Source organism: Mya arenaria, chromosome 3 (genome assembly GCF_026914265.1).
Source record: "Mya arenaria isolate MELC-2E11 chromosome 3, ASM2691426v1".
NCBI lineage: Eukaryota > Metazoa > Mollusca > Bivalvia > Myida > Myidae > Mya > Mya arenaria.
The window spans coordinates 81,586,650-81,612,262 of NC_069124.1; the positions used below are offsets into that span (position 1 = coordinate 81,586,650).

At 38.3% G+C, this 25,613-nt stretch overlaps 1 protein-coding gene across 1 annotated transcript; it reads right to left on the bottom strand.

The window, feature by feature from the left end:
- Positions 1-3,007: 3,007 nt before the first annotated feature.
- Positions 3,008-19,694, bottom strand: LOC128226325 (neuronal acetylcholine receptor subunit alpha-7-like). The gene is made up of 8 exons (XM_052936207.1): positions 19,563-19,694; positions 19,233-19,277; positions 16,346-16,452; positions 16,021-16,160; positions 7,161-7,274; positions 6,746-7,027; positions 6,315-6,517; positions 3,008-3,424 (listed from the first exon to the last, which is right to left on the bottom strand). Exons 1-8 carry the CDS (start codon positions 19,668-19,670, stop codon positions 3,008-3,010), a joined length of 1,416 nt encoding a protein of 471 aa, XP_052792167.1. The 5' UTR covers positions 19,671-19,694.
- Between the last annotated feature and the right edge of the window lie 5,919 nt (positions 19,695-25,613).

Here is a 25,613-nt window from a genome sequence, read left to right on the forward strand (position 1 = left end):
AGCATTAATCCGTAATTATTTATCCTGCCTTTATCCTTCGAATATCGCGCAATAGGTACATCAGTTATATAGTTATCGGGTAAAAAATCATTTATATGTGTATAATTATCATCTGTAACATAATCTGGGTAATCCGACGTGTGTGCATTCAAGTCTCCACAAAGCACAAAATAAAAGTTTGAATTATTTGATTCAATATCGGTTATATGTGAAAGTAACCTATCAAAAGTATGTCTTTCAATTAAACTTTGTCTACTACTATTTTCCGGTACAACATACGATAAACAGAAATACAAATCATTATCTAACCCCAAGGTCGAACCATTAATTTTAATACATAAAATATCGTCATTACTTGTGAAAATCAAAGTGTCGTTCGTCACATAAGTATCCCTCAAATAGACAAGTATACCACCAGATGATCGTTTACTATTTGGCTTATTTTCTTCCCTATTTAAAACAAAGCATTCAAAATTATTAACATATAAATCGGAAAATTCGTTAGTCCAAGTTTCTGTTAATAAAATAACATCATTTGTCTGAAAAATACTAATTAATTCTGGAGATTGTAATTTATTAGTTCGTCTACTTATAAGTCCTTGAACATTTAACACCGTACATTTCAGCGTGATCTTCTCATTAGTGTTCTATGCTGTAACGGTCTGACTCCGTTCCGCCTGGTGACCACCGCTGTCAATATGACCTGCATCACTGTTACTATTTTGGGCGATGGGGAAATCCGGGCCATTTTCAGTCCGCGTTTTGCTAAGACTTTGTTTCCTGTACGGTTTTGCGGATTGTGACCTTTTCTCAGATCTGGCCACGGAGCGAGGTCTGCCACGGGTAGCGACATTGGAAACAGTTTTTAACAATGTCTCGTCAGTGTCTGACGTCTGTAAATCCGGACAGGCGACGGTGGCCCCTGTTCTATGTAAAACCGGCTTTGGCATCACGAACTTAGCCGGTGTGATGATCGACTCTGTAAGGACTTCGGCCTGGTTCGCAGAAGCCGCGCTATGGGTTTCCATGGCGACGTGATCAATCTGCTGGGGGTTACCAGCGTTAGAGCTAACATGGATAGCGGATACTGGCGGTGGGTCGAATGTCACCGGGGACACGCTAGGGACGGCATTTGGTAAAGTGTTTGCATCGGTGGAGTTAACACCACTGTTACCACATATAACACCCGGCATGCTATTCGTGCTGTCAGAATTGGGCAACTGCGCTGACCGATTTAAGTGTGTATTGCTGATTTGCCCTAGAGTGTTGAGTGACGAAATCCGATTCGCCCCTACGATAAGTACCGATCATTTAGCAAGTTAAGCCCAAACTGGAGTATTAAAGCCTTGTATAGAATCAAAATAACTGTTCAGATTGTTAAGTGGTAAGTAGCTGCAATTGGCTGTTAATTCATCTTATTTAATTTGTACTTACGTTCGTCTCTTTGACTCGGTCGAGGGAGGAGGTATGGGGAACACCGTATGTTGACATATACCCTCTTTTGTTCCGTCAACCTCACTAACGTTATTTGACAATTGGTGTAGCCTTCTTGACTTTCATCATACAAAATTCACCATTAACTTTTGGAATACACATTTAATCATCTCGATTTGCACGAATCATAAATGGTACTAATAAAGAAAAAAAACTTTAAGAGTCTGAAATGGAATATTTTGATCTTGTGAAAAAACGCTGTTTCCTGAAAGAATGGCGTGGCGATGACGACGGAAAAAGAAGGTGATACTCTAAACTCAAAAGGTCGATGGGAATGTTTACACCTAAATTGTGAAAAATGTGTTCAATGACAAAATAAAAATAATACAATTGTGAACAAAATGCCCCATGACAAAATAAGAAAACAGTTATGAAACACAAATTCGTTGTAAAAAAGAAGACTCTGGTGAAAAAAACTCGTAAAAGCGATACAAATGTAAGGAAATTGCTCGTAGACAAAATAAGTAGAACAACATTTTGGAAATCTGCTCGTTGACAAAGAAGAAGAACACAACTGAGAATAAAATTGCTCGTTGATAAAAACGTTTTTCGGCGTGGGCACAGGCTGTAGGCTAGATAGGTATGGGAACCCTTTGATTGATTGATTGATGTTTATTCAGACGAACACAGACTCAATATACAATTTGCAATATGTAGGACATTAAATGCTAACATACAGCAGTAATTGAAATTGCATCACATACATTTATCACACCATGCTCAATTTTAAAATACAGCCAGGATATTAAGATATGCAACAAAATATTTAATGCAGTTTTGGATAAAGGGTTAGAAACTATAAATGGTAACTCGACGGAAGAATATATTTGTATATAAACTAAGATTGCTCATGAATGCCCTTGAGTCTATTTGAAATGAGGATCTTGGTATCTATATTTACTTTGAAAGAGTATTCAATTACAAATAATTAACAAAATAATAAAATAGACTAATCAACGTATTCAAAGCATGTAGTTGAAAAATTGAAAGTTACAACATAGTGTTTCTATATTACTAACGACACATTTGGCATTTCTATGACAGCGAGTATTTTAATGGCATAGTATGCATACAATCATTCTCTTGTTTGATTCAGCAGTTGAAATATGTCATATTTCTTCAAACTAAAATGTTTGAGGTCATCTGGCATTGCATTCCAGTCTACAAATGTATCATACAATTGATGTAGTTGAATATGAGTGAAGATCATTTTCAAGCACAGCACTTTCTTTCAATGAAGACTTATCTTAACAATTGACATAACATGGTTATGATGAATATCCTCAAAATAATTGTAGACTGTGAAATTGAAACATCGATATTTATTTTTTTTAAAGGCAAATGACTTCAATGAAATCTAGGTATTGATTTAAACATGCACATGACGTACACACGCGCGTACAACAAAACGTTACGATTTTAAACCGGAGTAGATTTATACTAATATGGTTACTAAACAGTACTGCCATATCACAGCAAGCCTTGTGATAGAAAGTTCTTGGTCATCCAGTTACTATTTAGGTGTATTCATAAGCACAACATCAGGGTCTGCAGAAGTTATCCTAAACAGAATCAAAGCGGAAGTCCCGAACTGAATGAGGAAGAAAAGGACCAAGAACAAGCGGTCCACGACTTGCGCCAACTTCCGCCACTCGTCCATGCCCAGCGACTCTCGCCGATTTTCCTCCATGTGATCTTGGATCTTATCCAAACAGTCTAGCTGCTTCTTAAGTAGAGATACAACCTCTGCAGATGTGTCATAGTCGAACTTGACTTTCTTGAGGTCGGCCATATTAAAGCCACTGAGGTCTGATAGGACGGACGTCAGGACAGTGCGTTGCTCCGCGTCCATATGATCGTTGTGGTTGGATTCCTCGTCCACTGTCGACAACCCGGGAAAACCTTGGTTTTCGTACGCCTCTGCTAGCTTCTGCAAGCATAACAACGGCAACTTTCAGTGTATGAATCATTTGGTATATTTTGTTACGAGGTTTAACGATATTAAACATATATATATAATTTTATATAAAGAGTCTACTTGCATTATAAAATCTACTCACTGGGAAAAGAAATGTCATTGAATAATTAAATAAATGCTGTACAGTGTATCTATGATCTGAATAAAAATATGTTTAAAATAATTAGATAAAATAATCAAAACTATAGGAACAAGCCCAGTAGTCAACATAACAAATATAAACCCTGTTTAGAGGCACAGGGTAAGGGTCCAAACGACACTGAACATGACGTTGAAACGTACAGACGACACTGAACATGAAACGTACAAACGACACTGAACATGACGTTGAAACGTTCAAACGACACTGAACATGACATTGAAACGTACAGACGACACTGAACATGACGTTGAAACGTACAGACGACACTGAACATGACGTTGAAACGTATAAACGACACTGAACATGACGTTGAAACGCACAAAAGACACGGAGCATGACGTTGAAACGTACAGACGACACTGAACATGACGTTGAAAAGTACAGACGACACTAAACATGACGTTGAAACGTACAGACGACACTGAACATGACTGAACATGACATTGAAACGTACAGACGACACTGAACATGACGTTGAAACGTACAGACGATACTGAACATGACGTTGAAACGTACAGACGACACTGAACATAACGTTGAAACGTACAGACGACACTGAACATGACGTTGAAACGTACAGACGACACTGAACATGAAACGTACAAACGACACTGAACATGACATTGAAACGTACAGACGACACTGAACATGACATTGAAACGTATAGACGACACTGAACACGACATTGAAACGTACAGACGACACTGAACATGACATTGAAACGTACAGACGACACTGAACATGAAACGTACAAACGACACTGAACATGACGTTGAAACGTACAAACGACACTGAACATGACGTTGAAACGTACAAACGACACTGAACATGAAACGTACAAGCGACACTGAACATGACGTTGAAACGTACAAACGACACTGAACATGAAACGTACAAACGACACTGAACATGACGTTGAAACGTACAAACGACACTGAACATGACGTTGAAACGTACAAACGACACTGAACATGACGTTGAACGTACAAACGACACTGAACATGACATTGAAACGTACAAACGACACTGAACATGAAACGTACAAGCGACACTGAACATGACGTTGAAACGTACAAACGACACTGAACATGAAACGTACAAAGGACACTGAACATGACATTGAAACGTACAAACGACACTGAACATGACATTGAAACGTACAAGCGACACTGAACATGACGTTGAAACGTACAAACGACACTGAACATGAAACGGACAAACGACACTGAACATGACATTGAAACGTACAAACGACAACGTACATGACATTGAAACGTACGAACGACAATGTACATGACATTAAAACGTACAAACGACACTGAACATGACATTAAAACGTACAAACGACAATGTACATGACATTGAAACGTACAAACGACACTGAACATGACATTGAAACGTACAAACGACAATGTACATGACATTGAAACGTACACACGACACTGAACATGACATTGAAACGTACAAACAACCACGTACGCATTAAATACATTTACCGATAAATGATGGGATAACCAAGTTTCTTGGAACGGTCAGTGAAACACGAGTTTCTTGAATACAATTCTGGGTATTACTGGTGAAACTAACGTTTAAGGAATTTAAAAGGGAAAGGAAGGGATATAGGAATTTCAAGTTCTCAACGATCGGATGCAGACACCATCTGCACACGACTGAATCAACTTTCAATCAATCAGTGAAAACTCGTAAGAGGTACGATATAGTCATTCAAAGACAGCAATCTGGCATAGAGGACCTCATAAGAAATTCGTCGTTTAAAACTTTGTCTTCATTTAGTCTCATAATCAATGAATCATTGTACAAATCAGAAGGTGACACAAAATAAAAATAGAATACATCTTCACTACAAACTATATGCGGTCGAATAGTCTTTTAGATATGAAAACATAATGAATCGAAAATTTTACGAACAAAATATTATACATGTATTATATATGATGCAACATCGGCGGAATTCGTTATTGTACTGGAAGCGGTCTTAAGGATAACTCTATATCCTTACAAAAGAGACCATCCACGGAAAAATAATTTAAGCAAAATGTAAACATTAACCTTTGCACTCAGAGTAGGACTTGGTGAAATCTAATGCTCACCTCTGTCGAACAAATGGCATGAGTGTCATAAATGTTTGGAACTAATGTCGCAGAGAGTTAAGGTCAATATACAGTTAATCTGGCAGAGATTATTTTCTTCAAATACTAGCATACATGTATCATGTGAAATAATACCGCTGTGACCTTTGTTTAAATGCATCTTTAAAAAGTCATCGAGTCAAAGTATATCTGGAGGAAGCACTTTAAGGTAAGACATACAATATGTATTTTACGCATAGCAGCTTGTTAAGCAATTATAATCAATAATTAGGTCATCAATATTGGCTGTGGCCTTGATCTATGATCTACCCAGTCCAAAAACAAAAGAGGTTATCGACTGATCGAGTACAAGCTACCAGTGAATTTTCACAGTCCTAGGTAATTTCGTTGTCGAGTTACTATGAAAACATTGGTCATGACCTTCAACTCGGACCAACTAATAAAATGCAATCCTTAAATAGCTAAAGGCAAAATACCAATAATACTTCAAGGTCCTAGGTCTAAACCAGTTCAAATCGTTGTCCGGAAAAGACTTGGCCTACCGACATAAGCTCATCTTCGAAAGGAGCATAACTACCAGCAATGTTACCTTCTGTGCCTTTATCTTGTCGTATTGTGTGAGCTTGTCGGTTGACTTGACAAGGAGAATCCTGCCGAACCCATTGAGGAAGACGAGGCGGACCCAGGGCGGCATCCGCTTCCCGAACTCGCCTTTGAAGTGCAGGTTCAGCACAGTGACCGTCATCAGGCACGACAGCGACACCAGACCCATCGCGCACGCAAAATACACGCCTGTACATAAACAGTCTCATTGGATAGCCATTGTAAATTAGCTTCTAAATAAAGTTCTAATTGAGGGGTTAAAGGACAAAGGTAAGCAGAACGCTATTCGTAATTCGAAAAATGTTTCAAATGCTATCGGAAATAATTTATTTCATAGAGTTTAAAAGATACAGAACATGTACTAAGATCTATACCATCAGTAGTGAAAAATAACACATACAACAAAGGAAGACTGACCTATATAAGGGAAGGTCTCGGAGTCGGCCGGCATGGTCTCAGAAACCACGAGGAGGAAGACGGCCAGGGAGAGGAGCACGGTGATCTCGAGGGATACCTTTTCGCCGGAGTCCGGCGGCAACAGAAAGCCCAGAATCGCTATCGTGGAGATGAGCGAGCACGGGAAAATCAGGTTCAGCAAATAAAACAGCGGTTTCCGGCGCATCTGTATATAGAACCGAATGTCGGGGTACGGCTCAGGACAGCACACGTAAAGTATCTCCTTCCTCTCAGTAGGTACACCTAGATACATATACGGAATATGATTTATTTATGTTCTTAAGGAAGACCAATGTGTTACGTTAAACTTATTTTTCTATAAATAAAACGCCATACAAAATACTTATCCTCGTTATTAATAGAATATCACTTATACCTAAAATTTCCCACTCGCCGTTAGCAATAAACATAGAGGTGTCGGCCGACGAGCTCTTCTCTGTCAGGTTGAGATCCCAGCCATGGTATGACCATGAACCAAACTGCAGTTTACCTGAAATAAGATGAATTTAGGGTATAAATGCTTCACCAAGATACAACTTTGGTTCCGATCAACGATGTACGTCTCTCGGAAAAAGAGCCCCGGGTTAACATTTGACCCGTAGTGGGCTACTCCTTGTAGCCTCTCATTTGGAGCATCCAATAAAATGACATGCTATTTCAACTGACGTCATAAGAGCTCAAAGAGCTGCTGTAACAAATTACTTTGAAGCGTTCGCTCAGAGCAAGTTCACATTAAATCTGCCATGATTGTAGACATCATCAGCATCATTGACTCTGTGACTAGAGATGTCGGAAATCTGATTATTAGTGCGAGAATCATTCGTACATTCAGAGATTTTCTTCATCAAAACATTTCTATCAATGATTGTCAGTTTAACTCCGTTTTCAAAAACTCGAAAGCACGGCTGGACAGGCAGATTATCAAACAGTTAATGTTTGCACAAGATGACTATTGGTGAAACCATTCATTTAGTTGCACGATATTTTGTTCCAAAATCTTATAAAGACTAATACAGCACGAACTGTATTACTCCACCACTATTACTACATACTTTACTTGTAAGAACGTGGAAATAGCAATAACAAGAGCTGTCGTAAGACAGCGCGCTCGACTTCGCCGCTTTTACTTACAAGTGAATACAGTAATGATGTATGTGCCTGTCAAAAGTAATAAAACAATAAAATTAAATTGATTAAATAAGTTAATTGAATGAAGGGTAAAGAAGTTATTAATAAATATCCCAACCTGCCTTAAAACTTTAACCTAAGTTCCATAGTCAATCAGAGGCCATAATTTGTATAAAGGATAATATGGAGTAATTCAACCTCATTATGTGATGGTCCTGAACAACTGTGTGAAGTATTATGTGAATTGAATGAAGGGTATTGGAGTTATAAGTGAAAATCACAACTTGCCCTCAAACTTTAACCTGACCTAAAACTTTAACCTAAGTTCCTAAGTCAATCAGGGGCCATAACTTGTATTAATGAAAATATGGAGTTATGTAACCTCATTATGTGATGGTCCTGGACAACTGTGTGAAGTATTAAGTCAATTGAATGAAGGGTATAGAAGTTTTTTAATAATTATCCCAACCTGCTCTAAAACTTTAACCAAAGTTCCTTAGTCAATCAGGGGCCATCATTTGTATATAGGATAACATGGAGTTATCTAACCTCATTATGTGATGGCCCTGGATAACTGTGTGAAATATTAAGTAACCGACGCCGACAAGGGGCGAGTAGTACAGCCCTCCTTATTCTTCAAATAGGCGAGCTAAAAACAGATATTACGGTAGAGAATCTCCACAGTGCGAAAAATGGACCAAACACAAACTCTTCAAGAAGTAACATTGAATGTTTTCAAGGTTCAATATTAAAAAACTAGAGCTATCAGTGGATGTGATCAATATCCCCACTACACCAAATTCTTGTAATAATAAGTATCATTCGGAGTGACGTATGCTCATTGAATGTTCATTGCCGGATAAGGCCTATAACATTGGAACAATAAGGCATAAACCTTTTCTTTTTAGTTTTAAAAAGCATAGCACAGTTTTTAATTGAGTAGACCAAACACAAATTAATGATTCTTTTGTACAGTTGAAGTCAATACACATATAAAGTTGTGGAGTGAAGTAAAACTATATATAACAAAGGCAGCCACAGACTGCTATATCCCAAACCGTATTAATTATGGTTTATAAGCACAACACGTCTCCTCCATAAAGTTTGTAGTCAACATCTCAACAACTTTTAAAATTATGCTCCGGACACAAAGAAGTATGCAAATTAACAAAAGTATGCAGCCAGAGTTATGGTTCATGCTCACTGGACTTCTTCTCAATGAGATCTTTCTGTATATGAAGTTTGAAGTCAATACCTCAAAGACTTTTTAAGTTATGCGCAGGACAAAAGTTACAAAATTAACAAAAGACGCTATTAAACTAAAAGAAATCCGCTGCAAGATTTATGGTTCATATGCACTGCACTCCTCCTCAATTCAATGAGACCTTACTGTGTATGAAGTTTGAAGTAAAAATCTCAAAGACTTTTTAAGTTAAAGATAAGGATAATATCAATATTGAATACTGGCACAGTACAAAAGAATGAAATCTAACAAAGGGCAACAACACAAATACTGCAGCCAGATCTATAGTTTTTAGACTATCTGCGCATGCGCGCAGGTAGTCGTAAGACCACAAACTCCAAAGAACTACTTCTATTCATGTCGTTTTAACCAATTTTTTTGTCTCAATGCGCTCTATGTTTAGCAGAATGACGTCGAAACCATAAAAATAGATTGGTTGTGTTGCAGTCCGAGTATGAGTTTTTGCTTGTTCGGCTATTTCCGCGCTGTAATTATGTATCCCGGCGTTTTATTCTTAGCAGAATATAACTATTTTTAGATCGTTATATTTATCAGATTAATGAGGGTCAAGATATGAGGCTCTGGTAGGAAGATAACATATTGATATTCACTCTGAGGTTAGCCCATGATGTTTCAGAAATGATTACCGACCGCAAGTGTCCCATCGCCTGCAGGATTTGTCATTATTATAACCTGACGTGACCCTGAAGCACGCTTATTTGTAATGATGCTTGACTTTTATGAGATAAGAAACAAAAATAATTGTCAAAGTTTAAAATAGTTGTATCTCAGGTTTCGCATTGCTAATGCTTCAAATACTATACATTGTAATTTGCCTGCAACACAATAACAAGATACTATTCATTCTATGATTTTAGGCGTTTATATTTCTAATGAGATGTTTTCATTTTTTTGCATAAAAGCTTCGTTCCGGTGTATTCTTGGCATAGTTTTAGACATTAGGCTTTCAATTTATATAAGCACACATGCCCTAATACGACAGTGAGTCATGCATACGTTTGGTGAAGCAAAGTAGTTCGGTTTAAACCTGTTTAACATCCAAATAGTACGAAGCATTCATAACAGCACTAATACTATTTCTACACAGGTACTTACATAAAACATTAATAACATTAAATTTATCAATAAACTTTAAAAAGCACAATCATATCCTCATTCATAAAACAGACAAGTTCCGATAATCTAAAAATAGATTCAACTACATTAACTGACCGGTATTCTAAACATAGTTTCTACATACATTAACTGACCACATGTTTGTCCTCACCGGGGGAAAACGACCATCTGATAAGTTCTGCATTTTAAAAGGTATTATTGCTAAAGTTGCTCGTAAAAATAGAATCAAAGCACCGAAAAACCTTTAGACGCGATTGAAAAGAGCATTTACTGTAACTTCAAATACATGGGGATATGTCGACTTAAATGATAAGCTGTGCATTTTGAATGGAATTATTGCTGAAGTTGTTTGTAAAAAAAATGATTTTCCCTAAACAAAACGTGTATGTTTAATCAAATCGTTTAAGATTTTATCCAAAAACTTGCAAAATTTGCATGTAATAAGCGATTGCCTTTGCAAAACTATATTTAGCTTATTCAGTCTTAATAAGTAAAACGATAAAAAACATATTATAGATGAGTATAACAATAACGCCACTTTTCAAACACAAGATTAATAAAATCAGAAATGTAAATATCAGTATAACATTTAGTAATTTCCTTGTATTGGCTGGTTGCTATGGCAACGATATAAATGTATCAAATGTGTGTCACATTATTCAGCTTGACAGAAGGAAAACAAAAGGTTATTTATAACCCAGTATGTCATAAATCTCGCGTAAAAACATGAATGTAAGAAAATAACAACCTGTATGAAAATGAAATGAATTTAAAGGTTGCCATGACTACAAGATACGTGATGATTGTTAATATTTTTTTTGGCAAATGCATGTCTTTAACGTTGTTGCTAAGAAAGGAAGTGGTTGCTCAAGAAGGATACTAAGGGCATCGTTTGCTATGGACAAAGGTAGTTGGTAAGGAAGTTCCTTTGTTGCTACGAAAGTAGATGGTTGCTAAAAACGTAAATGGTTGCTAAAGAAGTAATTGGTTGCTTAGGAAGACGAATGTTGCTAAGGAAGTAATTGGTTGCTTTGGATGTAAGTCGTTGCAAAGAAGTTACTGGCTGCTTATGAAGTCATTGACTTCTAAAAAGTCATTGCTTGCTTAGGAAGTCTTGGTTATAAAGGAAGTAAGTGAATAATAGGAAATTATCTGGTTCCTAAGGTAGTCACGGCTTGCTAAGGAAGTCATTGGTTGATAAGGAAGGCATTATTGCTAAGAAAGTCTTATATTGCCGAGGAAGTCTTTGGTGTCCAAGGAAGTCATTGGTTACGAAGGAAGTAAGTGGATGCTAGAGAATAATCCGGTTCCTAAGTTAGTCACTGCTTGCTTAGGAAGACATTGGCTGTTAAGGAAGCTATTTGTCGCTAAGAAAGTCTTATGCTACTAAGGAAGTCTTTGGTTGCAAAATAAGTCATTGGTCACAGATAATTTATCTGTTCCCTTAGCTGTCACTGCTTGCTAAGGGAGACATTGGATGCTAATAAAATCTTTTAAGAAAGTCATTGATTGCTATGAATGAACGTACTTGGTACGAAAGGCATGGATACAAAGGAAGTCCTTGATTAAAAGTAAGGGTTGTCAAGGAAGTCATTACTTGGTAAGGACTATATTGGCTTCTAAGGAAGTAAGTGAATGCTCGGTAATTATATGGTGGCTAAGGAAGGCATTGGTTTCTGAGAAAGTAATTGGTTGCTACAAATGTAGGTATATGCGAAGATTATCATTTGTTACTAAGGTAGTGATTGCCTGCTATGTATGTAGGTAGCTGTAAGGAAGAAGGTGGTTGCTTAGAAAGTCATTGGTTGTTAAGGTAGTCTTTGGTTGCTTAGGGAGTAAGCAGTCGCTAAGTAATTCAACTGGTTTATTAGGAGGTTATTGGTTGATAAGGGAGAGAGTGGTTGCTGAGAACGTCATTGGTTGCTAAGGAAATAATTCTAAGCACTACATGAGGCTACATACCAATATCAAGGGTCTTGGTCTTGCGGTTTAGAGGAGATTTTCAAAGATTAATCTAAGCGAGTATATAGAAAAGCTGGGACTCCCGATATTCATGAAACATCGTTAGTCATTGGCTAACTTAAGTCATTGTTAAAGTTAAGTACCTCACTGGTCATATGATAAATTAATTTAATGATATCTTAGAACCTTTATTATCATTTGCATACCATCATGTTAAAAGCCCTAGTATTTTTCTTTAAATTTAACTAAGATACTTGACAAAACATAAGAAGGGAATTATGAATTCCAGCGAAGGGGCGTGGTCAGCATTGACTCCAGGGACATTATTTGAACATTTTTGGTAAAAGCCACAACATGAGGTTTCATACCCAAAAAACGGTCTGGGACATGTTGTTTCAGAGAAGATTTTCAAAACTTTACTACATAAGTATACAGAAAACCTGGTACCACACGGGCATAATTTAAACACACTTGGTAAAGGACACGAGGCTACATGAGTATACATACAAAATATCGAGGGTCTTACAAAACTCGAAACGCTTCTGATTATGCTATATTCCCAGACTTGACCCTTTCTATCAAACGGTACAGGTACCAAACTATCATCAATCTAACTATCATCAAACTTACATATATTCTCGCTCTGTCTACTTTTGTTTTCATCCATGCTCTCTTTTCTTCTTTTTGTTACCGAAATCATCATTTTCATACACTATTTCAAACGCATTCTTTCGTTCTCTTAAGATAATATTCTGCAGGTTTTCATTAACAACATATATACATGTAATTAAAATTGTCTAACCTTCTCATTACTCTGCATAACGTGTAACTTAATTCTCACGGAGAGAAACTTTATAAGCTATGCTTTCGTTTCAATCCGATTCAATATATTAATGCAAATACTTAAATTATATTTAACGTGAATTATATGTATATATAGATATATAGATATGTTGAATAACATATGTTTAAATCAAAGAAGACGAGGTACTTTCTATATGAGTATATAGAAATCCTGGTAAACCCGGGGCTTAGCCGGCTTTGATCCCAGGGACATAATTTGAACAATCTTGGTAAAGGGCCACTACATGCAATCATTAAAAACATATAATGACGTTCATTTCATTTCATTACGTTATGTAACATAGCTTTATGTCGTTGAGCGTGTATTGGTATCTTATTTTAATGAGATTGCACTGCATGAGGCTGCATACCAAATGTCAAGGGTCTTGGTCCTTCAGATTTTCAAACTTGTTTTACTATATCAGTAAATAGAAAACTTGTGACCCAAGGGACGGGGCCATTTTTGAGCCCAGGGGAATATTTAAAAAAATATGGATAAATGACAACTACATAAGACTGCATACCACATATTAATGGTCTGAACCTTACGGTTTCAGAGGAGATTTTCAAAGTGTTTACTCTTTAAGTATAAATAAAACCAGGGACCCCAAGAAGTGGCCATCTTCAACCCTAGGGACATATTTTGAACAAAATTGCTAGTGGGCCACTGCATGAGACAGCATTCCAAATATCAAGGGTCTGGTTTCAGAGAAGAAGATTTTTCAAAGTTTTCACTACATATTTATACAGGAAACCAGGGACTGCACGGGACGGGCCACTTTAGATCACATGGCCTTTATTTAAACAATCTTGGTGAAGGGCCTCTACAAAGAGGCTGCATTGGTTGGTGGTCACCAAGCCGGACAAGTGTGTTTTCTACGGTTTTCCCCACAATACTAGATCACACTCTCCCGTAACATGATGCCAACAAGAGTGACTAAGTGAATTTTACCGACCGGTCACGGAAATCAACGGACGCTGGTATCCGACCACAAGGTCTATGGCCAATCAATGCTGGTAGAAAACCATCATGTATATAAAGCTCGCTATGGACCAACAACTGTGAACAAAGTTGTGTAAAGGTGGTTTGAATATGTATAGGATTATGGCGTAAATCACAATATCTACATACTTAAAATGTCCTATTAAACGTGCCAGGTTTTTTTTCTGGGTCTATTTTCCGATTCTGTGACACAAACAATGATTATCTTTACCTAAATCTCCACGAAAAGCATTTTTGTCCGACGAATAGCATTCCTACGGCCGCCATTCACAATTGACTGGTCTATTAGAATATTATGAAAAATGCTGAATGAGGAAATGTTTTTTTAGCGCGCAGGGTTCTCTAAGACACGCGTTCTGCGCATTTACAAGGACATTTGAGGGAGTTACGTTACATCTTAGTATGTATTGCTGATATATACTTGCATAATCAATGGTTACTACCTACAAAATATTCTGTTTTTATCATTTGTTCTATTGATGCAGCGCGGCACAAAACTAAGAAACACTACACTGTATGTAGTTCAAATGTACTTACCCAGTAAATAATAACGAAAATCATGTTGCCATTGAGTAATTCTTTCAACAAGGCGCCCCTTTATCCCGGATCACTTTATATATGTTTATATTTAAGCTGCTTTTGCACATATTCATATATTTGGCTTCATTAAGTAAGAAACCTTATGAATAAGTATGTGCATATTATTTGTTCTACGTTCTATAAAATATTCTTATTTGAATTATGTTGCAATGATGCAATGAGATGCCACGAAATTGTATTGCATGTAAAACTTCCTGTCATTTATTCCATGTTACTCACGGTTAGTGGTAAATTAATCATCATTTCTATGTAAATCATTCCATTGACGGCCTAGCTCAGTAACTGCTATTGCTAAATAGCTTCACTTGATTCTTGAACTTATAAAATTCCTGTTGTGTTTCAACCTTTTTTTTGCAAACTTGATTGGCCAGCGATATACGACATCATTAAATCGATAACTATTTTTTATAAATGTTTTTATTCTGCTAGGCTTGTTGTCCGTAATGTCATGTTTATGCCAAATGCTTTCCTATCTGTTTTTTCCTTAAATCCAACATGGCTGGTGCCTAAAAAGTTCCGATGTTAGACAATTGTACATGTGACCTCTGACGTCACAGTGGACTGTTAGCCTGATTCTCTATTCGATCCTTTTCGAAGACGTATTCGTCCGCACCACGATCTGAACAGTTTTGAAACTTTAAAACAGTCATGTCCTTGTCATGTTAGCAGAAAAATGCGTTCAATTTGTCTAATTCTTTAAATTTCGAACATCGTAAGCCAAATTACGTTTGAACAATGCAAATTTCGACAATGTTTTATTTGGAAACTCTTTTGGGACGATTCACAATTCAAGGAAAAGCGATTATTTGGCTTTTCATAAAGGCGTGGAATGATGTCTTCATTTTAATTTGTGCATACCTTGTTCATTGAAATTGATTTTTAAGAACATTCAACATTTACTGATGGCAAACACTAGCGTTAAAATTTAAACAAGAACAACCATAAGTTATAAACACAACCTCCATCGGCTCCGAGAACTACTTGGCCTTGGACTAAGATGAGTAATGCGGCATTTTCAGCCTGCTCAAAATGTAGTCATTGAAAGCGGCAAATCCCGTACATGGATCTAGACAAATATATGTTTAGAATAGCTGTAACAACACCAATGTTTATGGTTCTCTCATTTTCTGAAGTATTCTTGTGACGATTTGACTAGACTTAGATATAAAAGAATGACCATTTTATATCAGAAATTTGATGTTAAAATGAAAGGAAACGTTGTTAAAATCAATGTTTTAATGCTGAAGTTGGACTTTTATAATTATTAATTATTATTATGTTAAGTTATATCAAACCGACGCTACTGTGTAAACTACTCACAGACTTGAATGTCAAATGGGAAGTAAGTGACGTCCACCTTACAGAGACTGCGGATGACGGACGGGAAGTTGTAGTAGACGTCGCCGTTTGGGTAAACGTTAGGTCGGTATTGTTGCAGGCCGCCAAGCGCGTTCTCGGCACTTTGGGAATGTCAGGAAGTGGACGAAAAATTGACATTATTTACAGGTGATGAATATCGTCTGTTCGATATGAAAATTATTTACAAAAAAAACAACAAGTAATGTTCTACGAACAGTAATCTACAGTACATCTGACATTATTTATTCATAATTAGAATTCCTAATTTCCCCTAAGAAGTACCAACTTATCATAGAGTGTGATGTCCGGTATCCATACTCTCTTGTAGGGCACGGCGATGTTCTTGATCCCCGTCTCCGTCGCGTTCCAAGTCAACTGGCAGTCGTTCCATACCTTGAAGTAGGAACAAAAAGTGAAATTAAGAATATTGATCATAGCGGTGTAACATTTTGGGACTGTTGGCTTAGCGTCATTATGGTAGTGATATAATTGATGGCGTAGTTTACGGTCAGCATGTGTCTAAAGCAGACACGCATTGTCATGCCACCATCCACAGTGGAAATGTACATGTATTGTCATGCCACCATCTACAGTGGAATGTACATGCATGGTCATGCTACCATCAACAGTGGAAATGTACATGCATTGTCATGCCACCATCTACAGGGAAATGTGCATGCATTGTCATGCTATCTTCTACAGTGGAAATGTACATGCATCGTCATGCCACCTTCTACAGTGAAAATGTACATGCATTGTCATGGCACCTTCTATTATCTTCTTTGTTATTATTTTCTTCTACGGTTGAATGGTTCATGCACCGTCATGATTCCTTCTACAGCGGAATTGGTCATGCACCGTCATGGTTCCTTCTACAGCGGAATGGGTCATGCACCGTCATGGTTCCTTCTAAAGCGGAATGGGTCATGCACCGTCATAATTCCTTCTACAGCGGAATGGTTCTTGCACCGTCATGAGTCCTTCTACAGCGGAATGGGTCATGCACCGTCATGGTTCCTTTTCAGCGAAATGGGTCATGCACCGTCATGGTTACTTCTACAGCGGAATGGGTCATGCACCGTCATGGTTCCTTTTCAGCGGAATGGTTTATGCACCGTCATGGTTCCTTCTACAGCGGAATGGGTCATGCATTGTCATGGTTCCTTTTCAGCGAAATGTATCATGCACCGTCATGGTTACTTCTACAGCGGAATGGGTCATGCACCGTCATGAGTCCTTCTACAGCGGAATGGGTCATGCACCGTCATGGTTCCTTCTACAGCGGAATGGGTCATGCACCGTCATAATTCCTTCTACAGCGAAATGGGTCATGCACCGTCATGGTTCCTTCTACAGCGGAATGGGTCATGCACCGTCATAATTCCTTCAACAGCGGAATGGGTCATGCACCGTCTTGATTCCTTCTACAGCGGAATGGGTCATGTACCGTCATAATTTTTTTTACAGCGGAATGGGTCATGCACCGTCATGATTCCTTCTTCAGCGGAATGGGTCATGCACCGTCATGGTTCCTTCTTCAGCGGAATGGGTCATACACTGTCATGGTTCCATGCGATTATGATGAAAAGAGGTGTATTCAGTAGACAATGTCATTTCACAGACTCTGGATATATTTAAAGAGCTACCGGGTAAAAATGAAAAAGACATGGATGCTTGCCTTTTTTCCCACTTCAGATAAGTAGATCCAAAATATTAATCATGCTAGATATTCTTATCTTGCCCACGAGCAAAGATAAAACAAGTACCCGTATGGAACTTATTGTAATCACACAATTCCATCCCTTGTTGAAGACCGTCGTCTGTAGCATTATTGAAACCTTGTCTTAATGCAATATTAAGAATCCTAATTAATTATTTATCGCTTCTAATGGCACCATAATTTTATTTTCACACTTCGTTCAATATATAATGCTGCACTCTCCTCAGAACTATTTAAAGAACGATTTGACTATTAACATAATCTGAATCATTGTGCGCATATCCATGACAACCATGAATTCTCACATATCGATACGCATTTATTTTCTCTACGCACAATAGAGTTCAAGGAAATTTTTTTTTTTACTTTATTTTGTTTGACTGGGTTGGAGAAAAGGATATACCATAGCCGTTTGTGTAAGATAGGTTCATCCCAACCCTCGCGCAGTGTGTTCTGCGGAAACACGGTAAACACCGTACGCTCGGGTTGGGATGATCTTACACTCTCAGCCATGGAAGATACTGATCAAGGTGACTTGCTATTAAGTGCGAAATGAGTGTTGTCTGTGGTCGTGTGTCAAGTTTGATATTTGTATGTTGTGTTTACATCTTTTGACTAACTGTAAACTCATAATAAAGTTTAAACTGTTAGGCTCATTTCGGTAGTTCTCAATGGCAATGTTTTCACTTCACTACTCCAATGGCCTTTTGTGCATCAAAAAGTCAGTTGCAAAATAAAGTTTTCAGATCCACAATCCTGGCTTGTTTCAAGACTGATTGAACATACAAGTGAATGGCCTTCATGGAAAAAGTGAAATTGGAATATCGTAAACTACCTATCCGCCAATACACCTTTTGCACTGACATTTCCAAGGTAATAACCGCAACATTGATTGATAATGATAAGTGTTGAGGTGTTGTGCGTATCGTATCTTGTTGTGTCTTGTTGTGTGTCTTTTGGGCATAGATCTGTGTGTCTTTAAACGGGCTTATACTTGCTGTTTTTCTGACAACTAGGCTCGTCCCTGAAGTTTTCATTATAGTGTTGTCATGAAAGCGTTACGAACTGATTAAATATTTGGCAGACCATGCTGTTTAACCGTTAAACCTTGCCTTCAGAGGCTAAATAATGTATAATTGTGGTGTTAGTTGTATTTCATAAATGACGAAAAACCAAAAACCTTACACATGGTAGCATGATAACATAATTATTAATACTCAAAAACCAAAATCAAAATAATGGTGAAAAGACTTGATTTACCAACTCCAACACCGACGTACATGTAAAAGCATACGCAAAATTGATGGTATAGTTGAAACGCAACACTATGGTAAATAATCAGCACCGCAATTAAATGATATATTACCGGGAACTTGTCAGAAAAAATAAACATATTGATATGATTGGAAAGATTGTTAATTGTTATTTTGCAATACTCCTGGAGATAACTCACCATTCTGACCCACGTGTTCGTCTCCAGGATCTGCCTAGGCTCATTCTGGAAAACAAACGTAACAGAAAACAGTTATCGAACATGCAAAAATAGCCGTCAAAACTCAAGTCTTAAATGACATGAAAAATCAGAAACATAATTATATTGTACAAATAATAAACAGTTCGCAGCACTTCGATGACTTTATAAATAACGATTCGTAGACCTAATATGTCGTCATTTTAATAGGAATTTTTTTTCTGTAGCGTAAACGTTTATTATACACTTCAGCAGACATAGACAAGGTAACACCAATCTAAAAAAAATATATCTATGACACGATCTACTGACCAGTTCTACAATCTGCCGGACAGCTAGTCCGAGTTGAACCTGGACGGTGTCTAGTGCGTTACAGCGAGGCAGCACTTCGGGTGAGTAGCCCTCGAACAACTCATCCATCAGATCCTTTAGAGGAATACACCATGTCGGCGGGACTGGCCATGTAAAAACAAAACAAATAGGCATACACTCACACGCCGCATAGCAATCCAGTCATATAGTGATTAACAACACTTATGTAGTTTCAATAGCAGCAATAAATAATAAATTGAAAATTACAGGGATAAACTCAATTGCATAAACTTGATAGAATACTCTCTTTAAAGCACAAAATGCTTCCAAATACCTAACAGAGCACACATGCATCGAAAAACTCTGACAGACAACACATGCATCGAAATACCTGACGGACAACACATGCATCGAAATACCTGACAGACAACACATGCATCGAAATACCTGACGGACAACACATGCATCAAAATACCTGACGGACAACACATGCATCGAAATACCTGACAGACAACACATGCATCGAAATACCTGACGGACAACACATGCATCGAAATACCTGACGGACAACACATGAATCGAAATACCTGACAAACCGTATTTGCATCAAAAACCAATAACAGACCACACATGTATCAAAACATTCTTACAGACCACTCGTGCATCAAAACATTCAGACAGACCACTCATGCATCAAAACATTCTTACAGACCACTCATGCATCAAAACATTCAGACAGACCACTCATGCATCAAAACATTCAGACAGACCACGCATGTATCAAAACATTCTTACAGACCACTCATGCATCAAAACATTCTTACAGACCACTCATGCATCAAAACATTCTTACAGACCACTCATGCATCAAAACATTCAGACAGACCACTCATGCATCAAAACATTCAGACAGACCACACATGCATCAAAACATTCAGACAGACCACGCATGTATCAAAACATTCTTACAGACCACTCATGCATCAAAACATTCTTACAGACCACTCATGCATCAAAACATTCTTACAGACCACTCATGCATCAAAACATTCAGACAGACCACTCATGCATCAAAACATTCAGACAGACCACTCATGCATCAAAACATTCAGACAGACCACGCATGTATCAAAACATTCTTACAGACCACTCATGCATCAAAACATTCAGACAGACCACTCATGCATCAAAACATTCAGACAGACCACTCATGCATCAAAACATTCAGACAGACCACTCATGCATCAAAACATTCAGACAGACCACTCATGAATCAAAACATTCAGACAGACCACACATGCATCAAAACATTCTTACAGACCACGCATGTATCAAAACATTCTTACAGACCACTCATGCATCAAAACATTCAGACAGACCACTCATGCATCAAAACATTCAGACAGACCACTCGTGCATCAAAACATTCAGACAGACCACTCATGCATCAAAACATTCAGACAGACCACTCATGCATCAAAACATTCAGACAGACCACTCGTGCATCAAAACATTCTTACAGACCACGCATGTATCAAAACATTCTTACAGACCACTCATGCATCAAAACATTCAGACAGACCACTCATGCATCAAAACATTCAGACAGACCACACATGCATCAAAACATTCTTACAGACCACTCATGCATCAAAACATTCTTACAGACCACTCATGCATCAAAACATTCTTACAGACCACTCATGCATCAAAACATTCTTACAGACCACTCATGCATCAAAACATTCAGACAGACCACTCATGCATCAAAACATTCTTACAGACCACTCATGCATCAAAACATTCTTACAGACCACTCATGCATCAAAACATTCTTACAGACCACTCATGCATCAAAACATTCTTACAGACCACTCATGCATCAAAACATTCAGACAGACCACTCATGCATCAAAACATTCAGAAAGACCACTCATGCATCAAAACATTCAGACAGACCACACATGCATCAAAAAATCTGACAGACGACACATGCATCAACATACCTGACAGACTACACATGCTTCAACATAACTGAAAGACAACACATGCATCAAAAAATCTGACAGACGACACATGCATCAACATACCTGACAGACTACATATGCTTCAACATACCTGAAAGACAACACATGCATCAACATACCTGACAGACCACACATGCATCAAAATATCTGACCGACCACACATGCATCATAACACATGACATACCACACATGCATCGAAATACTCTGACAGACTCCTCATGCATCCACATATTCTGACAGACCACACATGCATCAACATACGCTGACAGACTACACATGCATCAACAAAATCTGACAGACCACACATGCATCAACATACTCTGACAGACTACTCATACATCCATATATTCTGACAGACTACACATGCAGCCACATACTCTGATAGACTACTCATGCCTCAACATACTCTGACAGACTTCTCATGCAGCAACATACTCTGACAGACTACTCATGCATCCACATACTCTGAAAGACTACTTATGCATTAACATACTCTAACAGACCACTCATGCACTAACATACTCTGACAGACTACTCATGGATCAACATACTCTGAAAGACTACTCATGCATCAACATACTATCAAAGACTACTCATGCATCAACTTACTCTGACAGACCACTCATGCATTAACATACTCTGACAGACTACTCATGGATCAACATACTCTGAAAGACTACTCATGCATCAACATACTCTGAAAGACTACTCATGCATCAACTTACTCTGACAGACCACTCATGCATTAACATACTCTGACAATCTACTCATGGATCAACATACTCTGAAAGACTACTCTTGCATCAACATACTCTGAAAGACTACTCATGCATGAACATACTCTGAAAGACTACTCATGCATGAACATACTCTGATAGACTACTCATGCATCAACATACTCTGACAGACCACTCATGCATAAACATACTCTGACAGACTACTCATGGATCAACATACTCTGACAGACTTCTCATGCAGCAACATACTCTGACAGACACCTTATGCAGCAACATACTCTGACAGACTACTCATGCATAAACATACTCTGACAGACTACTCATGCAGCAACATACTCTGACAGACTACTCATGCAGAAACATACTCTGACAGACTACTCATGCAGCAACATACTCTGACAGACTACTCATGCATCAACATACTCTGACAGACTACCCATGCATGAACATACTTTGACAGACCACACATGCATCAACATACTCTGACAGACTTCTCATGCATCAACATACTCTGACAGACCCCAGATGCATCCACATACTCTGATAGACCACACATGCATCCACATACTCTGACAGACAACACATTCATCCACATACTCTGACAGACTACACATGCATCAACATACTCTGACAGACTACACATGCATCAACATACTCTGACAGACTACACATGCATCCACATACTCTGACAGACAACACATTCATCCACATACTCTGACAGACAACACATGCATCAACATACTCTGACAGACTACACATGCATCAACATACTCTGACAGACTACTCATGCATCAACATACTCTGACAGACTACACATGCATCAACATACTCTGACAGACTACTCATGCATCAACATACCTGACAGACTACTCATGCATCAACATACTCTGACAGACTACTAAAGCATCAATATACTCTGACAGACTACTCATGCATCAACATACTCTGACAGACTACTCATGCAGCAATATACTCTGACAGACCACACATGCATCAACATACTCTGACAGACTACTCATGCAGCAATACATTCTGACAGACTACTCATGCATCAACATACTCTGACATAATACTCATGCATCAACATACTCTGACAGACTACTCATGCATCAACATACTCTGACAGACAACACATGCATCAACATATTCTGACAGACTATTCATGCATCCACATACTCTGCCAGAAAACACATGCATCAACATACTCTGATAGACAACACATGCATCAACATACTCTGACAGACTACACATGCATCAACATACTCTGATAGACTACTCATGCATCAACATACCTGAAAGACTACTCATGCATCAACATACTCTGACAGACTACTCATGCATCAATATACTCTGACAGACTTCTCATGCATCAACATACTCTGAAAGACTACTCATGCATCAACATACTCTGACAAACTACTCATGCATCAACATACTCTGACAGACTACTCATGCATCAACATACTCTGACAGACTACTCATGCATCAACATACTCTGACAGACTACTCATACATCAACATACTCTGACAGACTACTAATGCAGCAACAAACTCTGAAAGACTACTTATGTATCAACATACTCTGACAGACTACTCATGCATCAAAATACTCTGACAGACTACTCATGAAGCAACATACTCTGACAGACAACACATGCATCCACATACTCTGACAAACAACACATGCATCATCATACTCTGACAGACTACTCATGCAGCAACATACTCCGACAGCCTACTCATGCAGCCACATACTCTGACAGACTACTCATGCATCAATATACTCTGACAGACAACACATGCATCCACATACTCTGACAAACAACACATGCATCAACATACTCAGACAGACTACTCATGCAGCAACATACTCCGACAGCCTACTCATGCATCCACATACTCTGACAGACTACTCATGCATCAATATACTCTGACAGACAACACATGCATCCACATACTCTGACAAACAACACATGCATCCACATATTCTGACAGACTACTCATGCATCAACATACTCTGACAGACTACTCATGCATCAACATACTCTGACAGACTACTCATGCATCAATATACTCTGACAGACAACACATGCAGCCACATACTCTGACAGACAACATATGCATCCACATACTCTGACAAACAACACATGCATCAACATACTCTGACAGACTACTCATGCAGCAACGTACTCCGACAGCCTACTCATGCATCCACATACTCTGACAGACTACTCATGCAGCAACATACTCTGACAGACTATTCATGCATCAACATATTCTGACAGACTACTCATGGAGCAACATACTCTGACAGACTACTCATGCATCAGCATACTCTGACAGACTACTCATGAAGCAATATACTCTGACAGACTACTCATACAGAAACATATTCTGACAGTCTACTCATGCAGCCACATACTCTGACAGACTACTCAGGCATCAACATACTCTGAGAGACTACTCAGGCATCAACATACTCTGACAGACTGCTCATGCAGCCACATACTCTGACAGACAAAACATGCATCAACATACTCTGACAGACAATAATCCATCAGCATACTCTGACATACTACTCATGCATCAACATACTCTGAAAGACTACTCATGCATCAACATACTCTGACAGACTACTCATGCATGAACATACTCTGACAGACTACTCATGCATGAACATACTCTGAAAGACTACTCATGCATCAACATACTCTGACAGACAACACATGCAGCAACATACTCTGAATGACTACTCATGCATCAACATACTCTGACAGACTTCTCATGCATCAACATACTCTGACAGACTACTCATGCAGCAACATACTCTGACACACTACTCATGCATCAACATACTCTGACAGACTACTCATGCAGCAACATACTCTGACAGACTACTCATGCATCAACATACTCTGACAGACTACTCATGCATCAACATACTCTGACAGACAACACATGCATCAACATACTCTGACAGACCACTCATGCATTAACATACTCTGACAGACTACTCATGGATCAACATACTCTGAAAGACTACTCATGCATCAACATACTCTGAAAGACTACTCATGCATCAACTTACTCTGACAGACCACTCATGCATTAACATACTCTGACAGACTACTCATGCATCAACATACTCTGAAAGACTACTCATGCATCAACATACTCTGAAAGACTACTCATGCATCAACTTACTCTGACAGACCACTCATGCATTAACATACTCTGACAGACTACTCATGGATCAACATACGCTGAAAGACTACTCTTGCATCAAC